Source organism: Gymnodraco acuticeps, unplaced genomic scaffold (assembly GCF_902827175.1).
Source record: "Gymnodraco acuticeps unplaced genomic scaffold, fGymAcu1.1, whole genome shotgun sequence".
Lineage (NCBI taxonomy): Eukaryota > Metazoa > Chordata > Actinopteri > Perciformes > Bathydraconidae > Gymnodraco > Gymnodraco acuticeps.
In genome coordinates, this window is record NW_022991471.1 from 150,499 (window position 1) to 177,172 (window position 26,674).

General features: G+C 40.3%; 1 protein-coding gene across 1 annotated transcript in view; it reads left to right on the forward strand.

Moving 5' to 3' along the window:
- Positions 1-4,068: 4,068 nt before the first annotated feature.
- The window catches only part of scfd1 (sec1 family domain containing 1), a 31,322-nt gene continuing 8,716 nt past the window's right edge, over positions 4,069-26,674 (forward strand). The window contains exons 1-17 of the mRNA XM_034196676.1: positions 4,069-4,157; positions 5,474-5,544; positions 6,106-6,194; positions 6,290-6,380; positions 6,550-6,672; positions 6,884-6,971; positions 7,192-7,281; positions 7,830-7,885; positions 8,253-8,338; positions 8,461-8,560; positions 10,056-10,195; positions 10,668-10,758; positions 11,284-11,357; positions 14,176-14,257; positions 14,701-14,797; positions 14,961-15,031; positions 26,581-26,660. Of these exons, the coding sequence (XP_034052567.1) occupies positions 4,127-4,157; positions 5,474-5,544; positions 6,106-6,194; positions 6,290-6,380; positions 6,550-6,672; positions 6,884-6,971; positions 7,192-7,281; positions 7,830-7,885; positions 8,253-8,338; positions 8,461-8,560; positions 10,056-10,195; positions 10,668-10,758; positions 11,284-11,357; positions 14,176-14,257; positions 14,701-14,797; positions 14,961-15,031; positions 26,581-26,660 (1,460 nt within the window). The 5' untranslated portion in view covers positions 4,069-4,126. The remainder of the gene's footprint in view (positions 4,158-5,473; positions 5,545-6,105; positions 6,195-6,289; positions 6,381-6,549; positions 6,673-6,883; positions 6,972-7,191; positions 7,282-7,829; positions 7,886-8,252; positions 8,339-8,460; positions 8,561-10,055; positions 10,196-10,667; positions 10,759-11,283; positions 11,358-14,175; positions 14,258-14,700; positions 14,798-14,960; positions 15,032-26,580; positions 26,661-26,674) is intronic.

Consider the following 26,674-nt stretch of genomic DNA (forward strand, 5'->3'; position numbering starts at 1 on the left):
AGTTAGGTACTTTTTTTAAATATACCTGGGCAGGCTCTGTTTTGCCGAGGTCCTCTGGCACTTGCGGGCCGCTGAGGGGTGGCGGTGTTTGGGGCAACGAAGATGGCTGCGGCTGCTCCGCCTACGTGGGCGAGGCGGGCAAAGCCGGCAAGTCGGGCGGAAGGAAGTTACTGTCCACGACAGTGGCCGCGGGTAACGTAATGTCCCCATGATCTGAACTGTTATTACCTGCAGTAGATGCAGTGTTACTGCTGGCGATAAGTGCTGGTTGTTTCAACCATTTTCTGATGTCCATCACTGACTGCTGTGTAAGCACCTTGCAGATGACAAACGCGCAGCGGCACAGGTCACGCGCACCTGACATAATAACGTTACTTACCATTTAAATTGACCAAATGCAGCAGACAATGTTATTTAACCACAATTACAATTTATTTTATTTCAACTAAATTCCTCTTCTTATTATTATTATTATATATGTAATATTTTTCACTTATTTTTTTTTTCACTTTTCATTTTTCAAATGAGGGTGCATAACGACTCAACTGAGTCAATGCACCCTTATGCACCCCCGTAGAACCGGGCCTGCACCTGTCCCTCTTCTGGTTCTCCTTCAACGGCCGCTGCTACAAGTACTTCAACACAGAGAGGACCTGGGCTGATGCAGAGCTCTACTGTGTGTCCCAGGGAGCAGTGGTGTAGTGGGGATTTTTTACTGGGGGGACGCTATTTTAATTAGGTAATCCCAAACAATGCCACACAAGTGCGCATGCGCGCAGTGCACTCACAAAACGGGCAGACAGGTCCACAGAAACTACCGGTATGCTTAGTCCTACTTTAGTTAGGCGCTCAACACACACACAGACTCAAAACCATGGACACACTGGCACATAAATTACATACATAATGTATAGTCCTAAATTGCATAAACTCTCTCTCTCTCTCTCTCTCTCTCTCTCTCTCTCTCTCTCTCTCTCTCTCTCTCTCTCTCTCTCTCTCTCTCATAAACAAACAACATTCCCAAAGTTGTCCTGAAATTAACTTATTAAATAAACGAAACGAAAAAATATAGCCTATTTATGCAAACACCATTGAATCTGGACTTGAAATTATTCTGATTAGGCCTAGCCTACATTGCAAATAAGCAGACAGCGCTGCTTTTCACACACACACACCTTGCGTTTTGAAGACTGATAAATCCGAAATGGATGAACAAACTTTGCAGCCCAGTTTCCCAGCTTTGCAGTCTATCCACGGGTATGCCTCTTGTTTCCTCCGCCACATCTGCTCCGTCCATACCTCTGGGAAAGGTAAGCTTGAGCTAGCCAGGGGGACGTTGCTAGCGCAGCTAACGTTAACGTTAGTGCTAGCATTATCCACGTCTTTAGGCGGCTCTTCTGATGATGTATTACTAGCAGCTTCACTTGTAGCTTCGGTGCTGCTAGCCTCTTTCTTCTTGTGAATTATATTCTTTTTAGAAAAGAAGTCAAGTAAAAAATGTTTGCCTGCCATTATAGAGCTTTTTCGTTAGAGTTCTTGAGGGAAAGAGCTGCCGCAAAATCGTCAGGCGGCGAGCTGGCTCGCCGAGGGTGTGTCAGTGACACACCCCCAGCTCGCCGCCAACAAATACACACTTGCAACTGATAACACTGGCAATGATTTTATATTTATTAGACTATTAAAAAAAAGATCATGCTCCAAATAAGTGGGGGTACGGCGTACCCCCGCGTCCAACGCCCACTACACCACTGCCAGGGAGGCAACCTGGTGTCTATCCACAGCACAGAGGAAGAGGATTTTGTCAAATTCCTGATCAAAAGTTCTGACCCTGCTGAGGGAGCAACATGGATCGGACTCCATGACATGGCCAAAGAAAGAAGATGGATGTGGTCTGATGGGTGTGCAGCCAAATATTTATTTTGGTATAGAGGACAACCAAACAACAGCGGACGAGGTGAAGACTGTGTACTCAACAACTGGAGGGGGAAGTGGAATGATGGGCCTTGTTCAAGAACTTATCCCTCAGTTTGTGCATCTCGCACAACTTGTCCTTAGTGTAAGAGAATATTTTCATCTGATCTGTTTATAGAGTTTCTTATTGTTTTATAGAATCTGTGATACTGCAAACATCTGCTTGTAGTCAGTCAGAGACTCCTCTGTGATGTTGAGGTCACAGGTCAAACGCTTCTCCTATGTCCGTGGGGGGTTGACCTGGCAGCATCTCTTTGAGACAAGCAGACCATTGTCTCGCATCGGCTATTGATTATACGCGGGCTTTCTGGGAGCCCGCCTCTCCTCGTGTTGGTTAGATGTTTTGTGTCTTTTGGTTCAGAGATTACCTTGGTGGAGCACAAGGACAGTGTGAAACTAGGATGATCTCCCGGCCGTATATAATTGTCTGTCTCTCAATAAATATCAGTGTATTGACAGGCGAATCCAGTTTCCCTCATTTGATGATGCGCTCAACATTGCTGCAAAGAAGTTTTTACTTCACACTTAGCAGCTGAGATGTTACGTGTTCACCTGTTTTATTAACATGACAACAATAAAGACACAGATGTACACTTGTATATGTGTGTGAACAGAAGTCCTTTTGTCTAACCTTTATTTCATGAATGTTACATATAAACACTGCTCGCTCCAGGGGTTAATCAAAGGAATTATTTCTACACCTTTTTAAAAATATCATCAATACATTTAGTAAATAATATTGATGATGCATTATTACATTTTGATCCACAGATTTGAGCCGTTGCTTATTATTCCTGGTATTCTACTTATTTGTTTGAACCACACACAGTTGTATATCATTCAATGATCACATGTGGTCAGGTATTTACGGCACCTGGTGTGTGGATGACCAACGGGCTGAACCTGCTCTTTCCTGTTGACCCTATAGTCCTGCTTTGGTTATTGTTTGTTATTTTGTTCAATTCACTTTTGCACAGATTTGATTTAGGAATGCTTCAAAGTGATGAGCGTAGTCTTGGCCTCTAGCGACATGATTTATTGGGAAAAGTACCATCACTCTTTTCTGGTTATGGGAACAACCGGTGTTTAATGGACAGGGACACTACTGATCATGTTTCTCTTTCACATGGACGTAAACGTACAGGTAACACTTTATGGTAAGGGTACATGGATCGTCATGAATTCATTCATGTAGTACTTCATGAACTATCAGTAATGTACAAGGATTAGTAATATCTCATGCATGACTTAATGCAGGAACAATACCATAATTAATGCATCAACTAAGGCAGTGCTTCTCAAACTTTTTTCAGTCATGTACCCCCTTTAGAAACATTTTCGATCTGTGACCGATCGCCCAGCAAAGACATGCATTCCCTTTAAATAAGCTCTCTCACACACACACACACACACACACACACACACACACACACACACACACACACACACACAGTGAAACTGTCATGACTAGGCTGTGTTCAATGGGGCTGATGTGTTGTGTAGATTCTGCCAGAAGGAAAGGTCAAACTCCTTATGAAGTGGCGAGGTGCCGCTCCACATTGCTTTTCTTCCCGACTTGATTACATTCCCTTATTTTTTTGTGTATTTTTACATTTCAGATTTGCTTGGCGAGCTACTTATTGAGGGCTTGGGCTTATCGCGAGCTATCGACGTGTTGGAGACGGTAACAAATAGCGTTAGTTCCGCCTATTCCGTCAGCCATAGAAATCATTTAATCATAAACTTTTTTAACTTTGTTTTTCATTTTCAGGGGGGCCACAGGGAGGTCCAAAGTCAGTTGGACCCCCCCCCCCCCCCCCCCCAGAACCGCCCCTGGTATCCACAATATTCTACAATACAAGCATTCATAAAATAAATGGCCAATAGTCTTTTCTTGTAGATCACAAAATGTACAGGAATTAATATATTAGACCTCTTTAAATTACACTCCATTATAAGTGTCTGGAAGCATCATCAGAGTGAGACGTCTTTAATTGTTATCTCCTTATGGGTGTCTGGAAACATCATCAGAGTGAGACATCTTTAATTGTTATCTCCTTATCGGTGTCTGGAAACATCATCAGAGTGAGACCTCTACTCTTCCCTCTATGTCTGCCGGGCTGCGGCCACGTCATCAGACGCAACAACATCAAAGATGGCGGCGTCTGTCCGGGAGAAGCAGACAGGTTCGTCAAACTCTTTATTTCCCCTCTTAACGGTTATTTTCCAGCCGCAGACAGCGACGGTAACCGGGGGAAGACAGTCTAACGGACCCGGTGTTTCAACCGAAGGATTCATTGAAGACTGTCCTGCTGCTAATCAGCTAACGAAGCTAACCAAATGAGCCGCTAGTTGAGCTTCTTAGCAAACGTTACAGAAACCGAAACTCATAATACTTCTCCTTCACTCACAGATTAATTAACTTCTCAACTAACCAGACTGTGAACTAGTTAAGATGTACGTTAACTAGCAGCATAGCTTGTTAGCTTGCTAGCTTTGTAATGCCAATGTTAGCTAACTAGGTGAAGCTAGCCTGTTGCTAATCTGTGTTTTGTGACAATTCTGAGTATTTAAGTGCTTCGGGATTTGTATTAAATACCTGATTATAACTTTAAAACGCTGCTGCTGCACTTAAACGAGAATTATGTACATTTTAAGCAACCAATAAACCAGAATACTTAATTCTGACTGATAAGAAATACATGTCAGAAGCCATTTTTTGCAAGAGATAATAGGTACAAAAAACAATATATTTTAATATATTTTTTAAGGTTGGATGTGTTGAATAAACAGAGGCTTTCAATGTTCTTTCAACCAGGACTGTGGTTGAGTTTAATTAGTTCTGCTTTTCCACAACATGTAAAAGATCAGCTGTATTATGGGAGGACAAAACCACAAAAATGTGTTTCAGTCTATTACCAATATCTTTACTTGAATTATATTTAAGTGCCTCAGGATTCCTATTAAAAACATAATTATACCTTTTAAAACGATGTTGTTGTCTTAGGTGATTTGGGTACATTTTATCAGCAAATTACACAATATTCTTCATTGTAACTGATAAGAAATACATGTCGGAAGACAGTTTACACAACAATCTGTAAACATTAAGACATATTTGTAAGGTTGAATAAGCAGAAGCACTCTCTGTTTGTTTTACCAGGAATATTAGTCAATTCAAATATTTACTTTTCCCCAATTGAACATATCTGCTATATTTGCATCAGTCTTAATTTCAACATTTTTACTGACTGAATGACCCAAAAAAGCACATCACCAAGTTAATTTGGGGCAGAACCTAAAGTGCTCACAAGATGACTACAGAATATTAATGTCAGAGTTTCTCCACTGTTGTTTAAGATAAATACAATAACATTGATCCACCTAACCCCAACACTGTAGCATAGAATATATATATATATATATATATAATATTGCATATATCTTCTGCAATGTGCTGTTTGTGTCTCTAGCTTTAAACGGTTTGTGTTTTTACCTGCAGTCGCCCTGAAGCGAATGCTGAACTTCAACGCTCCTCCTCTGAAGAACTCAGCCGCAGAGCCAGTATGGAAGGTAACAACACGATCAATATCTGTCACATGAAAGTAAAACACGTCATGATGTTGATAATGTAATTCAATCATTGTAGTTAAGAGCATAGCAAGGTATTGAATGTCTGGTCAGCTTTTCTTTTGCTCAGAGATGTCCTGATTTGGTTTCCACTAACTTTGACTAACATTTTGTAACAAGTTCCTGGTACATGGAAAACAAAAACTACTTTCAGGTTTTGTTTTATATTGAAAATAATATTATGGTATTTAATAATACAAATCTGTGTGTGTGTGTGTGTGTGTGTGTGTGTGTGTGTGTGTGTGTGTGTGTGTGTGTGTGTGTGTGTGTGTGTGTGTGTGTGTGTGTGTGTGTGTGTGTGTGTGTGTGTGTGTGTGTGTGTGTGTGTGTGTGTGTGTGTGTGTGTGTGTGTGTGTGTGTGTGTGTGTGTGTGTGTGTGTGTGTGTGTGTGTGTGTGTGTGTGTGTGTGTGTGTGTGTGTGTGTGTGTGTGTGTGTGTGTGTGTGTGTGTGTGTGTGTGTGTGTGTGTGTGTGTGTGTTATGTGTGTGTGGTGTGTGTGTGCAGGTGTTGATCTACGACAGGTTTGGCCAAGACATCATCTCCCCTCTGCTGACCGTCAAAGAGCTGAGAGACATGGGCATCACTCTGCACCTGTAAGACACACACACACACACACACACACACAGTCCTTTTAAGTTGCTTAACCTGCTGCACAAGGTGTTATATTTAATGTGTGTGTTTCTTTTAGTTTGCTTCACTCGGACAGAGATCCAATCCCGGACGTTCCTGCCATCTTCTTCGTCATGCCCACAGAGGAGAACATCGATAGGATATGCCAGGTACACACACACACACACACACACACACACACACACACACACACACACACACACACACACACACACACACACACACACACACACACACACACACACACACACATTGATTCTGTTATGTCCATTTGTAGTAAGGGATAGTGTTAATGATTTTCTGTGTGTGTGTGTGTAGGACCTGAGGAACCAGCTGTATGAGTCGTACTACATGAACTTCATCTCTGCCATCAGCAGGAGTAAACTGGAGGACATCGCCAGCGCCGCTCTGGCTGCTAACGCTGTCACTCAAGTTACCAAGGTGACCATTGTTACCCTCGTACATCATTCTGTGCATTAATAATGATATTGTCTCAGAGCTCCTTGGATTCAGAAATGAAGAGGAACTAAGATTTATGTATCTAATGATTCTGTTTTTGTAAATGAACAATTCCCCTCTGCACTGTCCAACGTCAGCAGGAGCAGTGTTAAATGAATAGCTGATCATTGGTGTGCGTGTGTGTGTGTTTCAGGTGTATGATCAGTACCTGAACTTCATCACTCTGGAGGACGACATGTTCACCCTCTGCCATCAAAACAAAGAGCTCATCTCCTACCACGGTAACACACACACAGGAGTGGGAGGGTTACTGAAATACAAAATATATTCTTATGTAATTAATAGCTATTCATGTATAACTATTCCCGAATGGCTTGTGATCGGTTTGTTCATTTCCATAAGAACAAACTCTAATCAATGTTTCCCTTTTGGTCCAAAGCAAACCAACTCTCAGATGTTATCATCACATTGATTTAATACAAATACTTGTCTCACCTCCAGCCATCAACAGGGCAGACATCCAGGACACAGACATGGAGGCCATCATGGACACCATCGTGGACAGTCTCTTTTGTTTCTTCGTCACTCTGGGTGAGTTGGAAAGGAATTGTTAACCATCTTAAAACATTGTTTGATTATTTATTTCAGGCTAAAACTCACCTGTTTTTAATCCTGATTGAAGCAGTTTCTTTATTAATGTAATCTTTCAATGCAAAAAAAAATGCCGTGTGGTTTTGATTCTGTCCACCAGATGGCAGTGTTCACTTTAATCTCCAAAACTTTCCGTCAACGATTAGACGTCTAATTAACAATCTTTTTTAAAGTTCTTAAATTCTTGGATGCTACAACACTGAGTCCTTGAAGTTGTTTTTAATATTTCCATATGTTTAGCAAATACTATATATAGAATGAGAAGTAAAAATCCCACAAAATGTGTTCTGATTATACGAAAGTCTTGAAATCTGGTACATTAATTATTTGGGAAATGGTACAACTTTGAAGTTTCACAAGAAAATATATTTTGAAAACAACAACTAGCCACGGTTTGACCCATTTTGTACATTTCTTCAGATTTATCTTGATTTCAGTTGCGAGACAAAATGGTTTAAGTGTGTTTTGTTGTTGTTTTTGTTGTTCAGGTGCAGTACCGATCATTCGCTGTCCCCGTGGTAACGCAGCGGAGATGGTTGCCGTGGTTAGTTGACGTTCAATGACAAATCATCAACTATTTCATTCAGTTTTATATTTTATTTCTCTCTCTTTTGAAAGTAAACTAGTGTGATATGATGCAGCAGACATATATATTAATTGTGTGTGTGTGTGTGTGTGTGTGTGTGTGTGTGTGTGTGTGTGTGTGTGTGTGTGTGTGTGTGTGTGTGTGTGTGTGTGTGTGTGTGTGTGTGTGTGTGTGTGGTGTGTGTGTGTGTGTGTGTGTGTGTGTGTGTGTGTGTGTGTGTGTGTGTGTGTGTGTGTGTGTGTGTGTGTGTGTGTGTGTGTGTGTGTGTGTGTGTGTGTGTGTGTGTGTGTGTGTGTGTGTGTGTGTGTGTGTGTGTGTGTTGTAGAAGTTGGATAAGAAGCTCAGAGAGAACCTGCGGGACGCCAGAAACAGTCTCTTCACGGGAGACAACATGGCCGCCGGACAGTTTAGGTAAACAATCTGTTAAAAATGATAAAACTGAGATCATGGGAAACTCAACTTCCCAGAATGCAGTGCTGTATGAGTTCAGAGGTGGGCTCTGTGTTTCATGACTCTTTTTTTATCTTGTCCAGTTTCCAGAGGCCTCTGTTCGTTCTGGCGGATCGTAACGTGGACATGGCCACGCCCCTCCACCACACCTGGACCTATCAGGCGCTGATCCACGACGTCCTGGTGAGCTGTCAATCATCTCTCTCATATTGTATTGATCCATTAGAAAACGTGAATACAAACACCTACATTTTAGTCCGATTTTCAATTTCTAACTTCCTGTCTGTGTCACCCAGTTCAGCAGAGAGGCTCATTGGTGTGTTTTGAATAGTTTTTGGACATTGATGGAGCTCTTTGGCACAGAGGAAGAAGATAATGAGGCTTTGATACACACACCATACTGTGGGTTTTGGTCTGGACATGTGTGTGTAGGAAAATATATTTCAAAATTGACCTTCAACCTTTAAAATTAAACATGAAGCTGCTACATCTGTTTGAGGTTTGATGGAAGAACTGTTTTGTCAAAACATTGTCATCACACACACACACACACACACACACACACACACACACACACACACACACACACACACACACACACACACACACACACACAAGTTAAATGATGACGTCTTTTGTTTTTCTTTGTGGTTTAACTTAAGACTTAAAGAGCTCATTCTGATGATATAATGCAGGGGAATGTGTGTGTGTGTTTGTGTGTGTTATTATTTCACCTAAGTAACATTTTGAATCCAGGACTTGTAACACACACACACACACACACACACACACACACACACATAAATAAATTAGATTTGGAAGATGTTCTGACAAGTCCAGTAGATTGGTGTTGATTCAAGTCTAGTGTTGTTTGTTTATCCTTCTGTGTGTCTGTCTGTCTGTGTGTCTGTCTGTCTGTCTGTCTGTCTGTCTGTCCGTCTGTCTGTCTGTCTGTCTGTCTGTCTGTCTGTCTGTCTGTCCGTCTGTCTGTCTGTCTGTGTGTCTGTCTGTCTGTCTGTCTGTCTCTCTGTCTGTCCGTCTGTCTGTCTGTCTGTCTGTCCGTCTGTCTGTCTGTCTGTCTGTCCGTCTGTCTGTCTCTCTGTCTGTCTGTCTGTCTGTCTGTCTGTCTGTCCGTCTGTCCGTCTGTCCGTCTGTCTGTCTCTCTGTCTGTCCGTCCGTCTGTCCGTCTGTCTGTCTGTCTGTCTGTCTGTCCGTCCGTCTGTCTGTCTGTCCGTCCGTCTGTCTGTCTGTCCGTCTGTCTGTCTCTCTGTCTGTCCGTCCGTCTGTCTGTCTGTCTGTCTGTCTGTCTGTCTGTCTGTCTGTCTGTCTGTCTGTCTGTCTGTCTGTCTGTCTGTCTGTCTGTCTGTCTGTCTGTCTGTCTGTCTGTCTGTCTGTCTGTCTGTCTGTCTGTCTGTCTGTCTGTCTGTCTGTCTGTCTGTCTGTCTGTCTGTCTGTCTGTCCGTCTGTCTGTCTGTCTGTCCGTCTGTCTGTCTGTCTGTCCGTCCGTCTGTCTGTCTGTCTCTGAGTGTGTGTGTGTGTGTGTGTGTTTAAAATACACTTGCCTTGCCTTATGAGGAGGTACTTATAGGTTCTGGGCTGAAACCTCAATGATTTCAGTTAAATAAATGCAACAAATCCCCATATTTATATATATATTTTTCTGCTTTTCTCCCACCAGGACTACCAGCTGAACAGGGTGGTGATGGAGGAGGGGGCGGGGGGGGATCCGTCTCCTGCCGGCGCCAGACCAAAGAAGAAGAACAGGAAGACGTACGACTTGACGGGAGCCGACAGGTTCTGGCAGAAACACAAGGGCAGGTGAGACTTGGGAGGAGGAGGAGGCTGGATTTCATTCCTTTCGTTTTGGTACAGGCTTTCAATATTAGCTCCTAAGTAATATTAGCTCTGCCAATAGCATGGTCGTGTGTCATTGCTTTGTGCCTGTCAGGTTTTTGGTTCTTCTTATAACCTTTATTTGATATATTTGGTTTAGTTTTTATTCCATATATGTGCGCTCTTTCCCACGTTGTGCTGCCATCACTGCACATCAGAAAAATAGAGTTTCTTATCTTAAATCTATTCGTGGTTGTGATGAAGGCCTGTTCGCTTAAAGAAAAGTATTTTAAAGTGCTGCTGTCTTCGTTCAAAAGCAAATATGTAACGTCTGTATCTTCAAAAAAACAAAACAAGGAGAATAATATGCTAACATTACTTGTTTGCATCTCTTTTTGTCAGACGGTGATTTGAATTGTTGGTGATAAATGAATACTTGATTTTGTTGTGTGTTCAGTCCGTTCCCAGAGGTGGCCGAGTCGGTCCAGGAGGAGCTGGACACGTACCGGACCCAGGAGGACGAGGTCAAACACCTGAAGAGCATCATGGTGAGACACACACACACACACACACACACACATACATACACACACACACACAGGTCATTTTCATGGTCAACAAACAGCTGTCTTGTTTTAAACTAGCTGCCACTTACTAGTCAGCTGTCAAATATGAGTCACAAATATATTATTCAGGGTTCAATGTTCACATCTGTGTCATTAGAGTCACCAACATTATCTGTGTGTGTGTGTGTGTGTGTGTGTGTGTGTGTGTGTGTGTGTGTGTGTGTGTGTGTGTGTGTGTGTGTGTGTGTGTGTGTGTGTGTGTGTGTGTGTGTGTGTGTGTGTGTGTGTGTGTGTGTGTGTGTGTGTGTGTGTGTGTGTGTGTGTGTGTGTGTGTGTGTGTGTGTGTGTGTGTGTGTGTGTGTGTGTGTGTGTGTGTGTGTGTGTGTGTGTTGTGTGTGTGTGTGTGTGTGTGTGTGTGTGTGTGTGTGTGTGTGTGTGTGTGTGTGTGTGTGTGTGTGTGTGTGTGTGTGTGTGTGTGTGTGTGTGTGTGTGTGTGTGTGTGTGTAGGGTTTAGAGGGAGAGGATGAAGGAGCCATCAGCATGCTGTCAGACAACACAGCCAAACTCACCTCTGCTGTCAGGTACTGATCACTGAGTCTCCTTCATTTAACAACATCATCACAGCTTCTAACTAGATATGAACTAAGTATGGTGGATACACTGGAATAATGTAGTTCTTTAGCATGACATTATTTCATAAAAAAGCAAGCATGTTGTTGTCATTCAGCAACAGAGAGGCCGAACTGAGTGCCATTCACTATCTGTTAATCCATCAAGTCATGCTATTATTGCATGTTCCTCATATTAGGCAACCATGAAATTCACCTCTTTCTATAGTGTCTCAATAAGCCCAAAAGCCCCCCTCGATGGGGGCTTTTTTTTTTTTTTCACGACACTGTGTATCAGGGCATCTTAATATTGAAGAACCTATTAATGTGTTTTACCAGATTAACGGGAATAATCTCAGCTAACTGACGATATAAACCATTTTTACCAAAACAAAACACAAGTCTCATAAGAAGCATCTAAATGACCCCTGAGTGAAAAACGCACTTTGGCACAGAACTCAAGATAAAAGATACACTTATTACTTATCGTAGCTGGTCTCCCTTGAAAAAGAGATCATTGATCTCAATGGGATTTTACCTGGATAAATAAAGGTTTTGAATTGAATTGAATTGAATTGTAGCTGCACTTACAAGATATCTGCTGATACTTGAGGTTCCACAGATTATGTAGGTATATAGTATCATCACTGAGTGATCCGAACTCACGACAGGGGAAGCAAATACAGACATCACAACACGTACCTTTACGGAGTTTCTAGGGAGATCGTCTCACCGTAGCTGTCAATCTGAACAAAAGACGTGTTCAATGGCATTAAATCGAGGAAAAACGCGGCTGAATCGGTTAATCCATAGGTTGATAATGTTTCTGGGTAATAATTGTTTTTATTCATAATCCATAATTCCATTTTTATATAAAAATCGGAGAGTAAAAGTTAGCTGCTAATGGTAGCCACCAGAGTTATCGCAGCTTCCGGTTTTGGCTATGCGGCAGTCTCACACACACACATGACCAAATAAGGAGTATGTGGGAGTTCCCCTCGATTCCATTGGCTCTGACGGTTAGAAAGAGATGTCAATCAGCAAAATCGAGCAAGGGGCGCCAGAGATAGGTCAAATCCACCCAAATGGCCCCAGAAGAGGTTTTCTTTTGCTAAATCTGTCTAAAAAGGTCAAATATCACTTGTTTTGCATCAATCTTGATACAGGGTACTTATTATATGTTGTAGTTTGGATTCCTAAAGCTTTTAGTCTACCATCCCATCATTCAAGGGTGGTTTTCACTATAAGTAATTTTTTTCTTTTGGACGGACACAATAATTTACATTTTTTTTACTGTGTTCAATCTGAATTTACTTTAAAATAAAAACATCTATATTGATTCTGACACTTCTACATCCAACTCACAGGTGTAACCTTGCTTTGAGAAAAAAGATTATTAATGTAACCCTTTTAGAAGCGAATATATGGTCATTTGTTCTGGGAATGTCATTTTCAAGCCTGAGACCTGAAAACAGGCTCGGAGCTCAACAGGTTAAAAGGTATGTTGAATTGTGATACAGAAAGCACCAACAATCAGAATCTCTGTATTTTGCTTATTTGGTCTCAAAGTCGCCTAAACTTAACGACTACATCTATTACCTTTTTGGAAAATGGACTTCCTCGTAGGTGCACTTCAACCCTAACTCCAAATACCAATCTGCTCAATAACATCCCAGTGATCCTGAGAATATCTCTTGGTCAAAGCTCCCAGATTAAATAACGGATGAGAAGTGTTGAAACTTCTGTTTCTCATGACTAATTCATTTCCATAAATGTCAGAAGGATCCCAGAGCCAGGGAACATCGCATTTATTTTTAATTTCCATCATCACACACTTGTTGTTGTTGTTTTTAGACACAGACTGAAACAACTGTAACCTTAAAATGGGTACAGGAATGTTGTTTTTGGGTAAAACATCTGATATTAAGAGAGTTGATTTGGAAGTCTTCTAGTCGTGTATTTATTAGGGCTGTCAAACGATTACATTTTTTAATCAGATTAATCACAGCTTAAAAAGTAATTAATCAGATTAATCACCATTCGAACTATGTCCAAAATATGCCATTTCTTTATGTATATTGTTGTGGGAATGGAAAGATAAATGAAAGAAGGCGGATATATCCATTTAACACAGTATCTATGTTTATTATAACAATGTTCTGTGTGTCAAAATGAAAGACAGCCCACACACCTATCAATCATCAAACCGTGGGGTCTTATTTCATTACATGTTGATTTCTATCAACACGTAATGTTGTATCGATGTATATAGAGATGTACTACAGCAAAAGTATTCTCCGTCGGGACTTCCTGCAACAACACCACGTCGTTATCTTGATTCTGATTGGCCAGAAGACATTATCAAAGATGTTCTATTGAGAAGACGATCACTACGTGACAAAAGTTTTCAAAACCGTTTCTAGTCTTCGGTATTTCCAGACAAGTGGCTGAAATCAATCTTACCAACTGCTGTCTGTGCAATTTACTCCGCGAGTTGGCGGACTTTATTTTGCTTACTTTAACATCATTTTTCATGGTGGGGCTAAGCCATTTCTTGGTATGGGTGTAGCCTACCCCAGCCATACCCTGGCGCTGCCACTGGTGGGATGTATGGGGCGGGCCATTCTGCGCATGCGTTAAATGCGTTAAATATTTGAACGCAATTAATTCAAAAAATTAATTACCGCCATTAACGCGATAATTTTGACAGCATTAATATTTATCATCTTCTTTACAGATCAGTGTACCAGATAGAGAGTTTCCCTTTTCAAATGTTGTGTTTTCTCTGCAGCTCTCTGCCTGAGCTGCTGGAGAAGAAGCGGCTGATCGATCTGCACACCAACGTGGCCACCGCCGTCCTCGACCACATCAAGGTAAACACAACACGGTCAAAACTTAGGACATGATACTTTGTGCCAGAGTTGGCGAAACAACGTCAATCAGAACATTTTATACTTTTTAAGATAATGAGAATATCAGCATTTCAGTTTGTTTTTGTTGATGTAAATAATCCGGTCCCTGCAGCTCTGTGACTGAAGCATTTAGCTGATGCTTTTAATTTAAAGAGGCTTACAGAAACTAAGTGTGGTGTTTACAGAACACCAGAACAACATTTTGGATCGATGTCAACTTTTCAAATTCTAGATTTAAAAATGGATATTAGAGATGGGCTTTTGAGATGCTTAAGTAAACCATTTTGCAAAAGATACTAAAAAATTGTTTGGATATTGTTTTCTTTTTTAATTTGCCTGGTATTGTTTTGGCCTGCTTATTTTTGTTGTTGTTGTTTTTAACTTGAATCTGTTTGTGTCCTCAGAGTCGCAAACTGGATGTTTACTTTGAGTATGAAGAGAAACTGATGAGCAAGTCGACCTTAGACAAATCTCTGCTGGACATCATCAGTGACCCAGATGGTACGAAACACACACACACACACACACACACACACACACACACACACACACACACACACACACACACACACACACACACACACACACACACACACACACACCAAAGTGTTGATTGTAAAATAATAGATAAACTTAAGTGTGTGTGAACGTTTTTGTTTATCAGCCGGGACCCCTGAAGACAAAATGAGACTTTTCCTCATCTACTACATCACTGCTCAGCAAGCTCCTTCAGAGGTAACACACACACACACACACACACACACACACACACACACACACACACACACACACACACACACACACACACACACACACACACACACACACACACACACACACATATACACACATACCATGTATACATCACTTCAGGGGACATTACATTGACTTACATGCATTTCCTGGAGACTTATCCTAACCTTAAACCTAACCAAGTCTTCACCCTAAAATGAATGACTCCCCTTATGGGGACCTCCAATTTGTCCCCATAAGGGAGGCGAGTCCCCACAGGTAACTGTGTAAACAGATTTAGGTCCCCACAAGTATAGTAATGCTAGGACACACACACACACACACACACACGCACAGATAGCTATTAGTATAATTTATAACGGCACATAACATCGTTTGAAGAACTGTTTAACCATCTTGAAGTGCTCAACCATTACCCAAAGAAAGCTGTTCCTTCGCGAATCAACAATTATTCAGTAAAAAAACACAGAATGTTTTTTGACAGTACTTAAAAAATATCCATGAGCCCCGAGTCCAGCTTCTTTCTGTCAGCATCCAAATAGTTTCCCTGCTATGGAAAGTGTTTTGAATCAGTTTCCCTCTGTGTTCACTGGGAGTGCGAGCGTGTCCAAACCTCTGCGGTGATGGATGTGTGCCGGCCTCCTTCAGGAGTGTGTTTTTGGAAATTACGTCATTTTGGACTCTAGAGTGTAAAGAACTGGGACAGAGAAACCAGTGTGAGTCAGAAAAACTGCTCCTGCACAGAATTAACTACAACAGTCACCACTTGGCTCTTATGGTATCATTGATTAATAGTGAAGAACGTTCAGGAGAAGTTCACATTAGCAATACCTAAGCTCCTCTTAAGAATCTCACCATAATCATTTTAATTGTTTTATTGATAGCTAGAATATATTTGCAAATCCCTCTACTTGTCTTATTCGTGAATTGCTATTAGTGATTTTTCCAAACTGTGCAGCCTACTGATAATACTTTCACCTAAGTAACTTTTTGAATCCACGCCTTGTAATGGAGTATTTTTAGACTGTAGTTTTTCTACTTTTACTTACGTGAAGGACCTTTATTCGACACTGGGCCAAACATATATGTAGTTATACATGAGTGTACTCCAGGGTCTGTTTCTTGTCTGGTTTGGGCCTCTTGGTTCCAGTGACGGTAATCTTTCACCTGTTTTTATGCACATCATATCATTTAGCTGACGCTTTTATCCAAAGTGACTTAGTGCAAAAACCTTAAGGATTTAAACTCTGAACAACAAGGAAAGTGCAGATATATTCACTTCAAGCATGATAATACCATAGTAATCGTTGTGAATCAGTTACAAGGCCTAAATTAACTCAAACATGTTCAATATGTGCATTCAAAACATGCAGAAACTGGGAAGTGATTATCTTACATGAACAGCTTTGGTGCAGCTGAAGGAGAGGATTCAATTCAAACTCGTTCAAATTACCAATTATCATTACACTAAGTTTGATGTAGGACAAACAAGCTAGACCCTCCAGAAAAACGCGGGCTAAAATCCTTGATTATGCGATTAAACATGCGGGGTTTTTATGTGATTTTATGCGGTGAAATTGCGGGAAGTTGCGAAATATGCTAAATATATTTTTTTAAATATTGGGCTGTCTTATTTATTCTCTCTCACACACAACCTGCCACTAACGTTAAACCCCTTTACTATTCAATTAAACACATTCAATGTTTATTTATTGTAAAAGCAATTGGGCTATTTTACACACACACACACACACACACACACACACACACTGTACCACACACACACACACACACACACACACACACACACACTTCTCCGCCTCGTTCTGTTTTCATTTACTCGTTCGTTATCTGACCAGCTTCAATCTTGTAGGCTTCTCATCTCGTTCCTTGTAGCCCTCAAAGGGTTTTGGAGGTCGATGCCTCGGTGAACGTGAGTTATTTGGCTTTCTTGTCCGCAGCAGCAGAAAGCATGTTCGAATGTTTGAATGAATCAAAGTGGGTCGTCACCGTCGATGTTCTCTTATGCTCCAACACACAGTTGCACGGGGTGCAGAATAGTTTCCCCCACTTTCGTGCGAGACATCGGGGAACTGCTTTGCCCGGTCTTTAGCAGAAATGTTCGTCGGTAAATGAGATGGATTAGATTTGTTCATCTTGGTGTTTTCTCTCTCGTGTGAGCTCCACACGTTCACTCTACGGTGTTGTTTACCTGCTGTGATGACGTCGCATCATCATCATCATCATCATCACCATCATCATCATCATCATCATCATCATCATCATCATCATTATCATCAGTTAACTTTTTCCCCTCAACTTTGTGTGGAAAAATGTGGGGATTATGCGGCCTTTTGATAAATATGCGGCCTTTTAAAAATATGCACCATTTTGGGACAGCCAGGGGCGGATCTACGGGGGGGCAAGGTTGGGCAGCTGCCCCCCCACTGTAGAGCCTTGCCCCCCAGCTGCCTACTTTTGTTTCCCTAAAACTGTACTAAAACAAACCTACACTATTTCCACAAGCTTCTCAAGCAACAAAACAAGCATTACATTAGTTAAAATTGAATCATTTAAAATATCATTTTAGGCCCGTTAAAAACGCAGCTACGGCCCTGCATTAAACTGCGGAGCGGCATTCACACAGACCGTGGCTCACACCGCTCACACCGTGCTGTCCCAGCACCTATGGATCAGCTTCCCCTGTGAGCATTTCCCTTTCCACTAGTTTTGTTTTTAATAAGGACGAGAGCTTGAAACTAAATATTAATAAAACGCTGCCGTTTGAATCGATAGCGTTTAACAGACCGGCGCTGTTTGGGGCGTTACGTTACAAAATACTACGCTGACAGCGTTAGCTGGGAGATCGATCACTTTGCTAAACTACGCGGTAGCCTACTATTACATCCACGTAAACTACACATCACAGCAATGAGGCCAGATCAATGAAACCAGGATACATCCTTTACCGTAAAAACTGGATCCAAACACAGCTGCCTGTGTGCGTTTGATCAATACTTTCTGATGTTATATGATATGCTACATATTAGCTAGGCTACATGGCCCTAACGTGTAAAGTTATACAAGCATTTGTACCAGTGCTTTTCACAAGTAGACTCTTGCAGGCCAGAGTATAGGAGTGATTCAACAACAACACAAAGACATATGAGAAGAGATCAGGACGAACAGAAAGAGGAAAAGGAAAAGAGAGTTCACTGAAGAGACCAGGAGGGTCAGAGCAGGAGGAAGAGGAAGAGATGAAGACATTAGTGAAGAAGAAGAAATATATGTGAGGAATAAAGATGAAGTATCAGAAAGAGGGCCAGAGGCAGGGATCAGGAGGCAGATGAGACTCCAGCTGGACCACATGGTATGTTCTTATTCTCCTTACATATTCCATCACAGCAGCTCAATCTAGCAGCTCTTAGTATTGACAAATATTGATTGAAATGTGTTGCTGCACAGGTCACCTTCAGCTCTCTGAAGAGATGGGTGATGTCATTTGTGTACTTAATTATAATTAAGTACAGTATGCAGAATTCTGAGTATTCTCTGAATCGGGTGACTTTTGGGTCTTTATATCTTTGAAAAATGAAACCAAAATGTTTGGTCATAACATCTGGTAGTGGACTACTTACATGTTCCCACCTCAGGCACAAAATATAAATAATTACTAGGAATTTCCTTGAAAAAATGTAACAGGGTTGAAGTTTTTGACAAAAAGTAGGCATGAGACCTTGTTTAGCTAAGATATGGCACCACATGGAAGTCAAGGACATTACAACATTGTAATATTTTGCAAAACTATTGTTTATTTTTGTAATAAACAATTATTTACTATTATTAATTCATACAACATAGTTGAAATGTTGAGTTTGTCAATCTTAATCTGAAAATACAAAAACTGAAATATAGGTAAGAGAAGAAACTGACACTTTTGTGATGTAATTCCCTCAATGCAGATCACGGACTGATCCATTATTTTAATAGGAGGGTAAATGGTATGGCGTGACGGGGTTGAAACAAACTGAGGGACAATATTGCAATTTCATAGATAATTCAAGTATTTTTTCAGAATAGATTTTTGATCAGTTAAAGTTGACAAGCATATGATTATATTAGCAGCAACATTTTGCGATAATTGGCCATTTTGATTTGTTTAATATTAAATTATTATGTAATAATGCTTAGTGAGGACATGCAAATATGTCTGTCTAAGACAACCAATTTTTTTTATATATAAAAATAAAATATATATATTTAATTTTACATTGTAATGCAAAACAACCTGTTCCATTAATTCATTGCTTTAAAATACATTTTGTAGTTTCCTTTCATTTAAAATGGTTGAGGTAAGCTTGGGGGACTCAAAGGGCACCCGATTGTTTGTCTGAACACCTTGTTTCTCTTGTGCATTAAGAACACTTGTGTTAGGGCATGAATTAACAATAAATAGGTTATATACAGTATAAAATACCACGTACTGTCCGCCCTCCTATGCCACCCTGGCATGACCTCTTGCCTCCCCTTTGCCCCCCCATGTAAAATGTTCTAGAACCGCCACTGAGGACAGCAAATGTGATGTTTTAGGTTCAGCAGAAGAACAACTAACCAAAGAATGGTTTTCCTTATCCCTGTTCTTCACAGACTTCCTTTGTTCCAGGCAGCTCTGGTTTTACTCTCATTTCACGGAAAATCGGCTTAGATACTTGAACGTTTCTTGAACTTTGTGAGTATTTTGAAACGGTTCCTTGGCGTCGTGTGGAAGAACACTCGAGCATCAAATACTCTGAAGTCAGATGATGAGAAGTGACGTATTGTGGATTTAGTTACAGAGAATGAAACCAAGAAGACAAACGTGGATGTTGGGAAACATATCGCTTAGATTTGGATGATTCTTGCATTCAAACAGACCTTCAAATGCTTCTTGGAACATGACGATATAAGTTAATATCGCGAAACCATTAGAGAAGTTGAGATTTAGGAGTAGAAGGTGTTTTGAGGGGGTTACTCTGAGTTTATGGGATGTATTAGAAGTTGTGTGTCAGCAGAGATGATCCAGCGGTGACTCTGTGATCTGAGGGTTTGTGGTTTGGTCTGTCGTCCCACTGAAGAACAGAAGAGTGACTCTTGAGAGAACTTTCTTTGATCCTTCCTTGGTGTTCAGTGTTCACTTTTGGAAACTAAACAGAGACTCTAAAGAAAGCAGAAGATCAGAGGGGATGGGAAAAGTAAAAACATGAAATCACAATGCATGAATTATTCTTTGGAGTTAAGAAACGGAGAAAACAAACCGAGCACAGTCAGGTTCAAAGGTCATAAACTAGTGGTTTTATCATATGTTGCTTTCACATTATTGTGCTTTTATCTTTATTAATGCAACGATAAAGGACATGCCTTCCTTCAAAAAGGAGTTCATTTGAACCTTAATATAACGTGCACCTTATTAAGCTTGTTTTCTATGCAGTTGTTGCTCTGGTTTTAAATCTTTATCTCTCTTATGACTATACAAACTCAAACTCACTTTTGCTGTTTGTTTCACTTCCCCAGCAACTTTTAATGAACACGATGGATGGATAGGTAGGTAGGTAGGTAGGTAGGTAGGTAGGTAGGTAGGTGGGTAGGTGGTAAGTGGGTAGATGGATAAATAGATGGATGGATGGATGGATAGGTAGATGGATGGATAGATAGATAAATAAATACATAGATGGATGGATAGATGATAGGTAGGTAGGTAGGTAGGTAGATGGATGGATAGATAGATAAATAAATACATAGATGGATGGCTGGATAGATGGATGGATAGATAGATAAATACATAGATGGATGGATAGGTAGGTAGGTAGGTAGGTAGGTAGGTAGGTAGGTAGGTAGGTAGGTAGGTAGGTCGATGGACGGATAGATGGATGGATAGGTAGGTAGGTAGGTAGATGGATAGATAGACACTTTATTGATCCCAAATTGAGAAAATTACTTAGTTACAGTAGCAGCAGTGTGTTCAGGCATTACAATCTTAAAATCTAAAAGAAACATAATAAAGTAAAAACAATAAACAACATCAAGTCTCTGTACGTAACTACAGTAGAAAGGACATGAACAAGTAGGAATGCCTTTACTTGTATTGAAATTGCTATTTGATGCACACAACTCATCAATGACAGCGACCCTCTACCACACAAAACAACACCTGTAAATAACCCAATTTGTGTTCTTTGACATTGAAAAGGATATTGCATTGTGTTTGTTACTTTCGTTGCAGTTGTATGTCTTGTGTGTAATTTGGCTTGGCTTCCTATTTTGTATGGACATGCTTTTATTTTGAAGGCGAGTTTATGCTGTTGACAGGAAGTTGTTGTTGCTATGGAAACAATAAAAGCTTCACAGCGGGCGGAACTTGTCATAAAGTCCGCGATAATAAAACCCACCCATTTAGAGGGAAGATATGATTGGTCAATTGTACTGTCACTTGACATTACTCTCTCGTTCACTTGCTACAGCTGGACCACCAATCAGCACCTAGCTTCACCTCGCAGAGACGAGCTTCTTTCATTTAACCCTTCACATTCAAACAGAAACTGAATAGGCAGATTCAAAGGATTTATTTCTTTGGAAATGTTATTTTAAATATAATTAAATCAAGTTATTTTGGTAAAACTAATGAAGAATAAAACTAAAAGATATTTACTTTTTTAATGTTTTTAGATATTATTTTTGTAGAATAGGAGAGGGCCTAAGATATTTATTTGTGATAAATGTGTAGCTCTAAAACAAAGTGAACTTAAACGTAAATGCTAAAGGTTTATTAGGGGAGTTTGCGACCTGTTGAGCATTAGACTGGTGTTTTCACCTCAGTGCATATGGAGATGCTGTTTATTCCCACGATGACGAAATTCCCCTTGAGATCGTCATCGTTTTCAGACAAATTCAAAACAAGTTGAAAACTCACTTGACAAACATCCAGTTCTTCTTTTCCGACGCTCTGGCACATCAGCATCTGTGGGTTGGCAGAGATTAGAAATGGTTTGGACAGATGCTCTCACGTCAACTTTACTCATCAATCACACCGATTTCAACCGGGCTTTATGAGAAGCACCTTCTTGGCTCCACTGTATTCATGAAATCATTGAGAGCCAACGTGATGGGACAAAGACCCTCCAGTAGAAATGCTTCTCTCTGAAAATAAAGAGCTGGTAAGAGTGGAAAGCAGCACAGCTGGATCAGGTTTAGTTTGGCTGAAGACGCCTCCCATCCTTTATGAAATGACAGCGACTGTGATTGTTATTATATTCTCACTGAAGTCCACAGGTTTCTGAAACTGCAGCTAACCCTCAGCTCAGAAGCAGTCAGTCAGTCGGTTGTTTGTTCACCTGCAGAAATCATTTAAAGGGGACCTATCATGCAAAATGCACTTTTGATGTCTTTTATACACGAGCGGATACAGATTTGCTGCCGAACTGACGTCAAATTGTCAGCGGACCCACAGACGTGCCTGATGTGTTTTGGACGTAATCTCGTCTTTGTTTACATTAGCATCGCTAACACTCAGAGCTAACCTGTACTGGAGAGCACATGTGTTTAAAAAGCAGGAAATAAAAAAAGGAACTCACCTTGTGATAAACCCGCAAGAGAAAAAGCATTTGAGCTCCATACTGTTTCAGAAATAATCCTTGATGTGGTTTAGAACAGGATGGTGTTTTATCACAGCAGAATTTAACTTTATCTCCGGTAGAATTCTGATCAGGCATTAGCTCCGCCTCCTCCTCTTTTTTTAAAATGTTTTTATAAAGCTAAGGACCCAAAATCCTTGTTTCTCTAACAGGGCTGCAAAAGAGGGGTTTGAGCAGTATGAGGCATGGCTACAATGGGTGATATGTTTCCAAGCATAATAGGTCCACTTTAAACAATCCGTCTCAATTATTTAGTCAACGATCGATCAATACCGGTAAAACAGAAAGGATTTTATCATCAGTGGCATCAGAAAGGGATGATTTCATACGGATAAAGTCCTGTATTTAATAAACCTTTCCTACATTTCATTCAAACTTCTTCCTCTGCATGACATGACATGTTACTTGTTGGACGCTTTTATCCAGAGCGACTTACATACTCAATACTGTGGACAATCCCCACAGGAGCAGTTTGGGGTGAAGCGTCTCAGGGACATGCATACATTTAAACCTCGGTTTCCCCCCATAGCGATCAATAGAAACAAGTAAGATAAAAAAACGATATATTTCACTTTTCTTGTCAATTTATATTTTATGTTATTATGACTTTTATTTATGATGTTTGTTGTTCTCTCTTTCCGTGTTTACTTTTGTGATTTTGCACTAAAATACCAAAGCAAATGATATCCCAAACCTTACTTTTAGTTTAGTTTGGTCCTTCTCTTATATTAAAGATATTAATGCAAACATTAGGAGTTCAACTTAAATACAACGAAAATTAAAACGTAAACAAATATTGATATAAATATAGGAAGTTAAACTGAAATAAAATGCATAAACATTTTTCTAGAACCTAGAAGTCAAAGTCCAATAAAATAGATTTAAAATATTAATTTAATCAGACTTAAATGTACACATTGTACTGCAAGAAAAAGACCACAGCCTGAGTATTTAACCTTTTTCAGACACAGTTAGACAGGCTGTTCCACACGAGGCGTTCATGGACATACTGTAACTCTCAGCGTCTCTGCTGACGGATGGTGTGAGCAGCCTCTCTTTCCTTTCATCCACCTGAGAGATGGATCACAGTGGGATTAACCCCTCACCCTCCACCACCTCCCCCCTCTCACTTCCTGTCATCCTGGGTTATCCCTCTCCCAGCTCCTGTCTCTTTTCTCCCTCCTTTGACCCCCCCTCTCTCTCTGTCTCCCTTCCTTCCTCTCTGCAGAGTCTCAGGAGTGCTGCTCGAGTTTCTGAAAGATGTGGTGTGATTTCAGTCTCACAGAAACTCACACACACACTTTCACGTGGGTGTGTAATCCCTGCCACTGAGCTGCCAGTCAGAGGAGTATTAAATAATATGGTGCACCAAATGTCTCTTTAACTAACTGTACGTAATACTGTGAGAAACCTTGCCCGACGGATTCTGAAAAATAGGATTAATTCTGCCGTTTTCAGATCAAAAATTGTTTTATTACGTTTCTACAATGCATAATAGGGCTGAACGATATATCGTGTCATGGCGATAACCGCGATATGCGCATGCGCGATATTCACACTGCAGGGATGTGCGGTTTTATTCATTTAAAAAAAAAATGCTGACGCCCTTTAGCACAGAATTCAAAATAAAGATACCCTTATTACTTATCGAAACTGCACATACAAGATATCCGATTAAAGCTGAGACTCCACAGATTATTTAGGTATATAGTATCATCACTGAGTGATCCGAACTCGCGACAGGGGAAGCAAACACAGACATCACAACACGTACCTTTACGGAGCTTCTAGGGAGATCGTCTCACCGTAGCTGTCAATCTGATCAAAAGACGTGTTCAATGGCATTAAAACGAGAAAAAACGCGGCTGAATCGGTTGATCCATAGGTTGATAATGTTTCTGTGGCTTTGAAGCAATTGTTTATAATCCATAATTCAATTTTTATGTAAAAATCGGAGCACAAAAGTTAGCTGCTAATGGTATGCAGCTTCCGGTTTTGGCTACGCGTCACTCTCACTCCTTATTTGTTCATGTGTTAGTGTGTGTAGAGCTTCCCCTCGATTCCATTGGCTCTAGCGGTTATAAAGAGATTTCATTCGTCAAAATCGACCAAGGGGGGCCAGAGATATGGAAAATCCACCCAAATGACCCCAGAAGTGTTTTTTTGTTGCTAAATCTCTCTAAAAAGGTCAAATATCACTTGTTTTGCATCAATCTTGATACAGGGTACTTATTATATGTTGTACTTTGGATTCCTAAAGCTTTTAGTCTACTAACCCATCATCCAAGGTTAGTTGTCACTATAAGTACAAAATATCTTTTGGACGGACACTATAATTTACAGTTTTTTACCATGTTCAATCTGAATTTTCTTTAAAATAAAAAACATCTATATTGATTCTGACTTTTCTGCATCCAACTCACAGGTTTATCATTACTTTGAGAAAAAAGATTATTAATTTAACCCTTTTAGAAGGGAAGATATGGTCATTTGTTCTGGGAATGTCATTTTCGAGCCCGAGACCTGAAAAACAGGCTTAGTAGGTGAATTAACTCAAACACGTCATGTTACAATTATTTTGCTGCTTGCTACAAAAATAAAACTTGCTTGGCTCTCATGTCAGGGGTACTTGAGTGAGTGACATGCAGGCTCTGCATGCACAGCAAACCACCAATCACAATCATTCTTGATCAGATCACAGCAGGCCCCGCCCCGCTAGTTTGCAGATCATCAAAACACCGGTAAAAAATGAGCGAGGCACAGGAGGACAATACCTTAATCCGGTTAAATATAGTTAATATATATATATATATATCGCAGGGGGGAAAAATCGCAATGTCAGTTTTTTTCAATATCGTGCAGCCCTAATGCATAACCATTTGTCATTTAGAAATGGAAAGCAAAACGTATGCATACAAATGAAACAATGGTTTGTTCTGGTTATATGTACAAAGTAGGGCTGCTCGATTATGGCAAAAATCATAATCTCGATTATTTGGTTCAATAATTGTAATTGCGATTATTAAATGCGATTATTCATTGACTTTGAAAACATCCATTTATTGGAGAATTTTTTTTTGAACAGTTGATTACCCTGAACTTTAAGTTTAATTCAACTGAAAAAAAGTAATAATAAAAAAATAATCGTTTTATTTCGATTACGTTGTTTTCGTAATCGTTGCGAGCCATAATCGTAATCGCGATTAAAATACGATTAATTGAGCAGCCCTAGTACAAAGGGATAAAAAAAAAGAAAAGAACAACGGAAAACACAAACAATAACAACGACTAAAGTAATCCCCTACATTCACTCATACACACAAATATTCACCAGAAATATTGTTAATATATGCATGTAATACATATGCATATACATCTACTGTATACATACACACAAACATATGCTGCAGATAAGCTATACATAATTGTACCTAGTGGTCCCCAGGCTTTCTGAAATGTCCTGTTTGAGTATAGAAGTGAATGTCTTCTGCTGTTTTGATGAACACTAGATGATGCCGTCACAGTTAGACAATAACATGACAGTTGACTTACCTCTCACATTATGTGCGAACTGGGAGTGGATAAACCCAAAGTCGCAGGGGGCTTCATTTGTTGTCTGTGTTATTATTACTCAATCATACCAAAGGTCATCTCGTTAACTTTCATGTGTTAGCTCTGTTCTCCCTTCTTGTTAACGATACGATACGACAATACTTTAAAGGTCAGGTCAAGTCTGAAATGCTCCTTGCATCACAGCAGCTCCATGTGTAACATCAACGTGGACATCAAGACACAATACATGATCAAATGGTGTCTTGAATATGGTATATTGTCTAATGTTGGTGTGATTGTTGTGTGTTTCAGTCGGACTTGGAGCAGTATAAGACGGCTCTGTTGGACGCAGGCTGTGACCTCTCACCTCTCAACTACATCAAACAGTGGAAGTAAGTCTGACCAA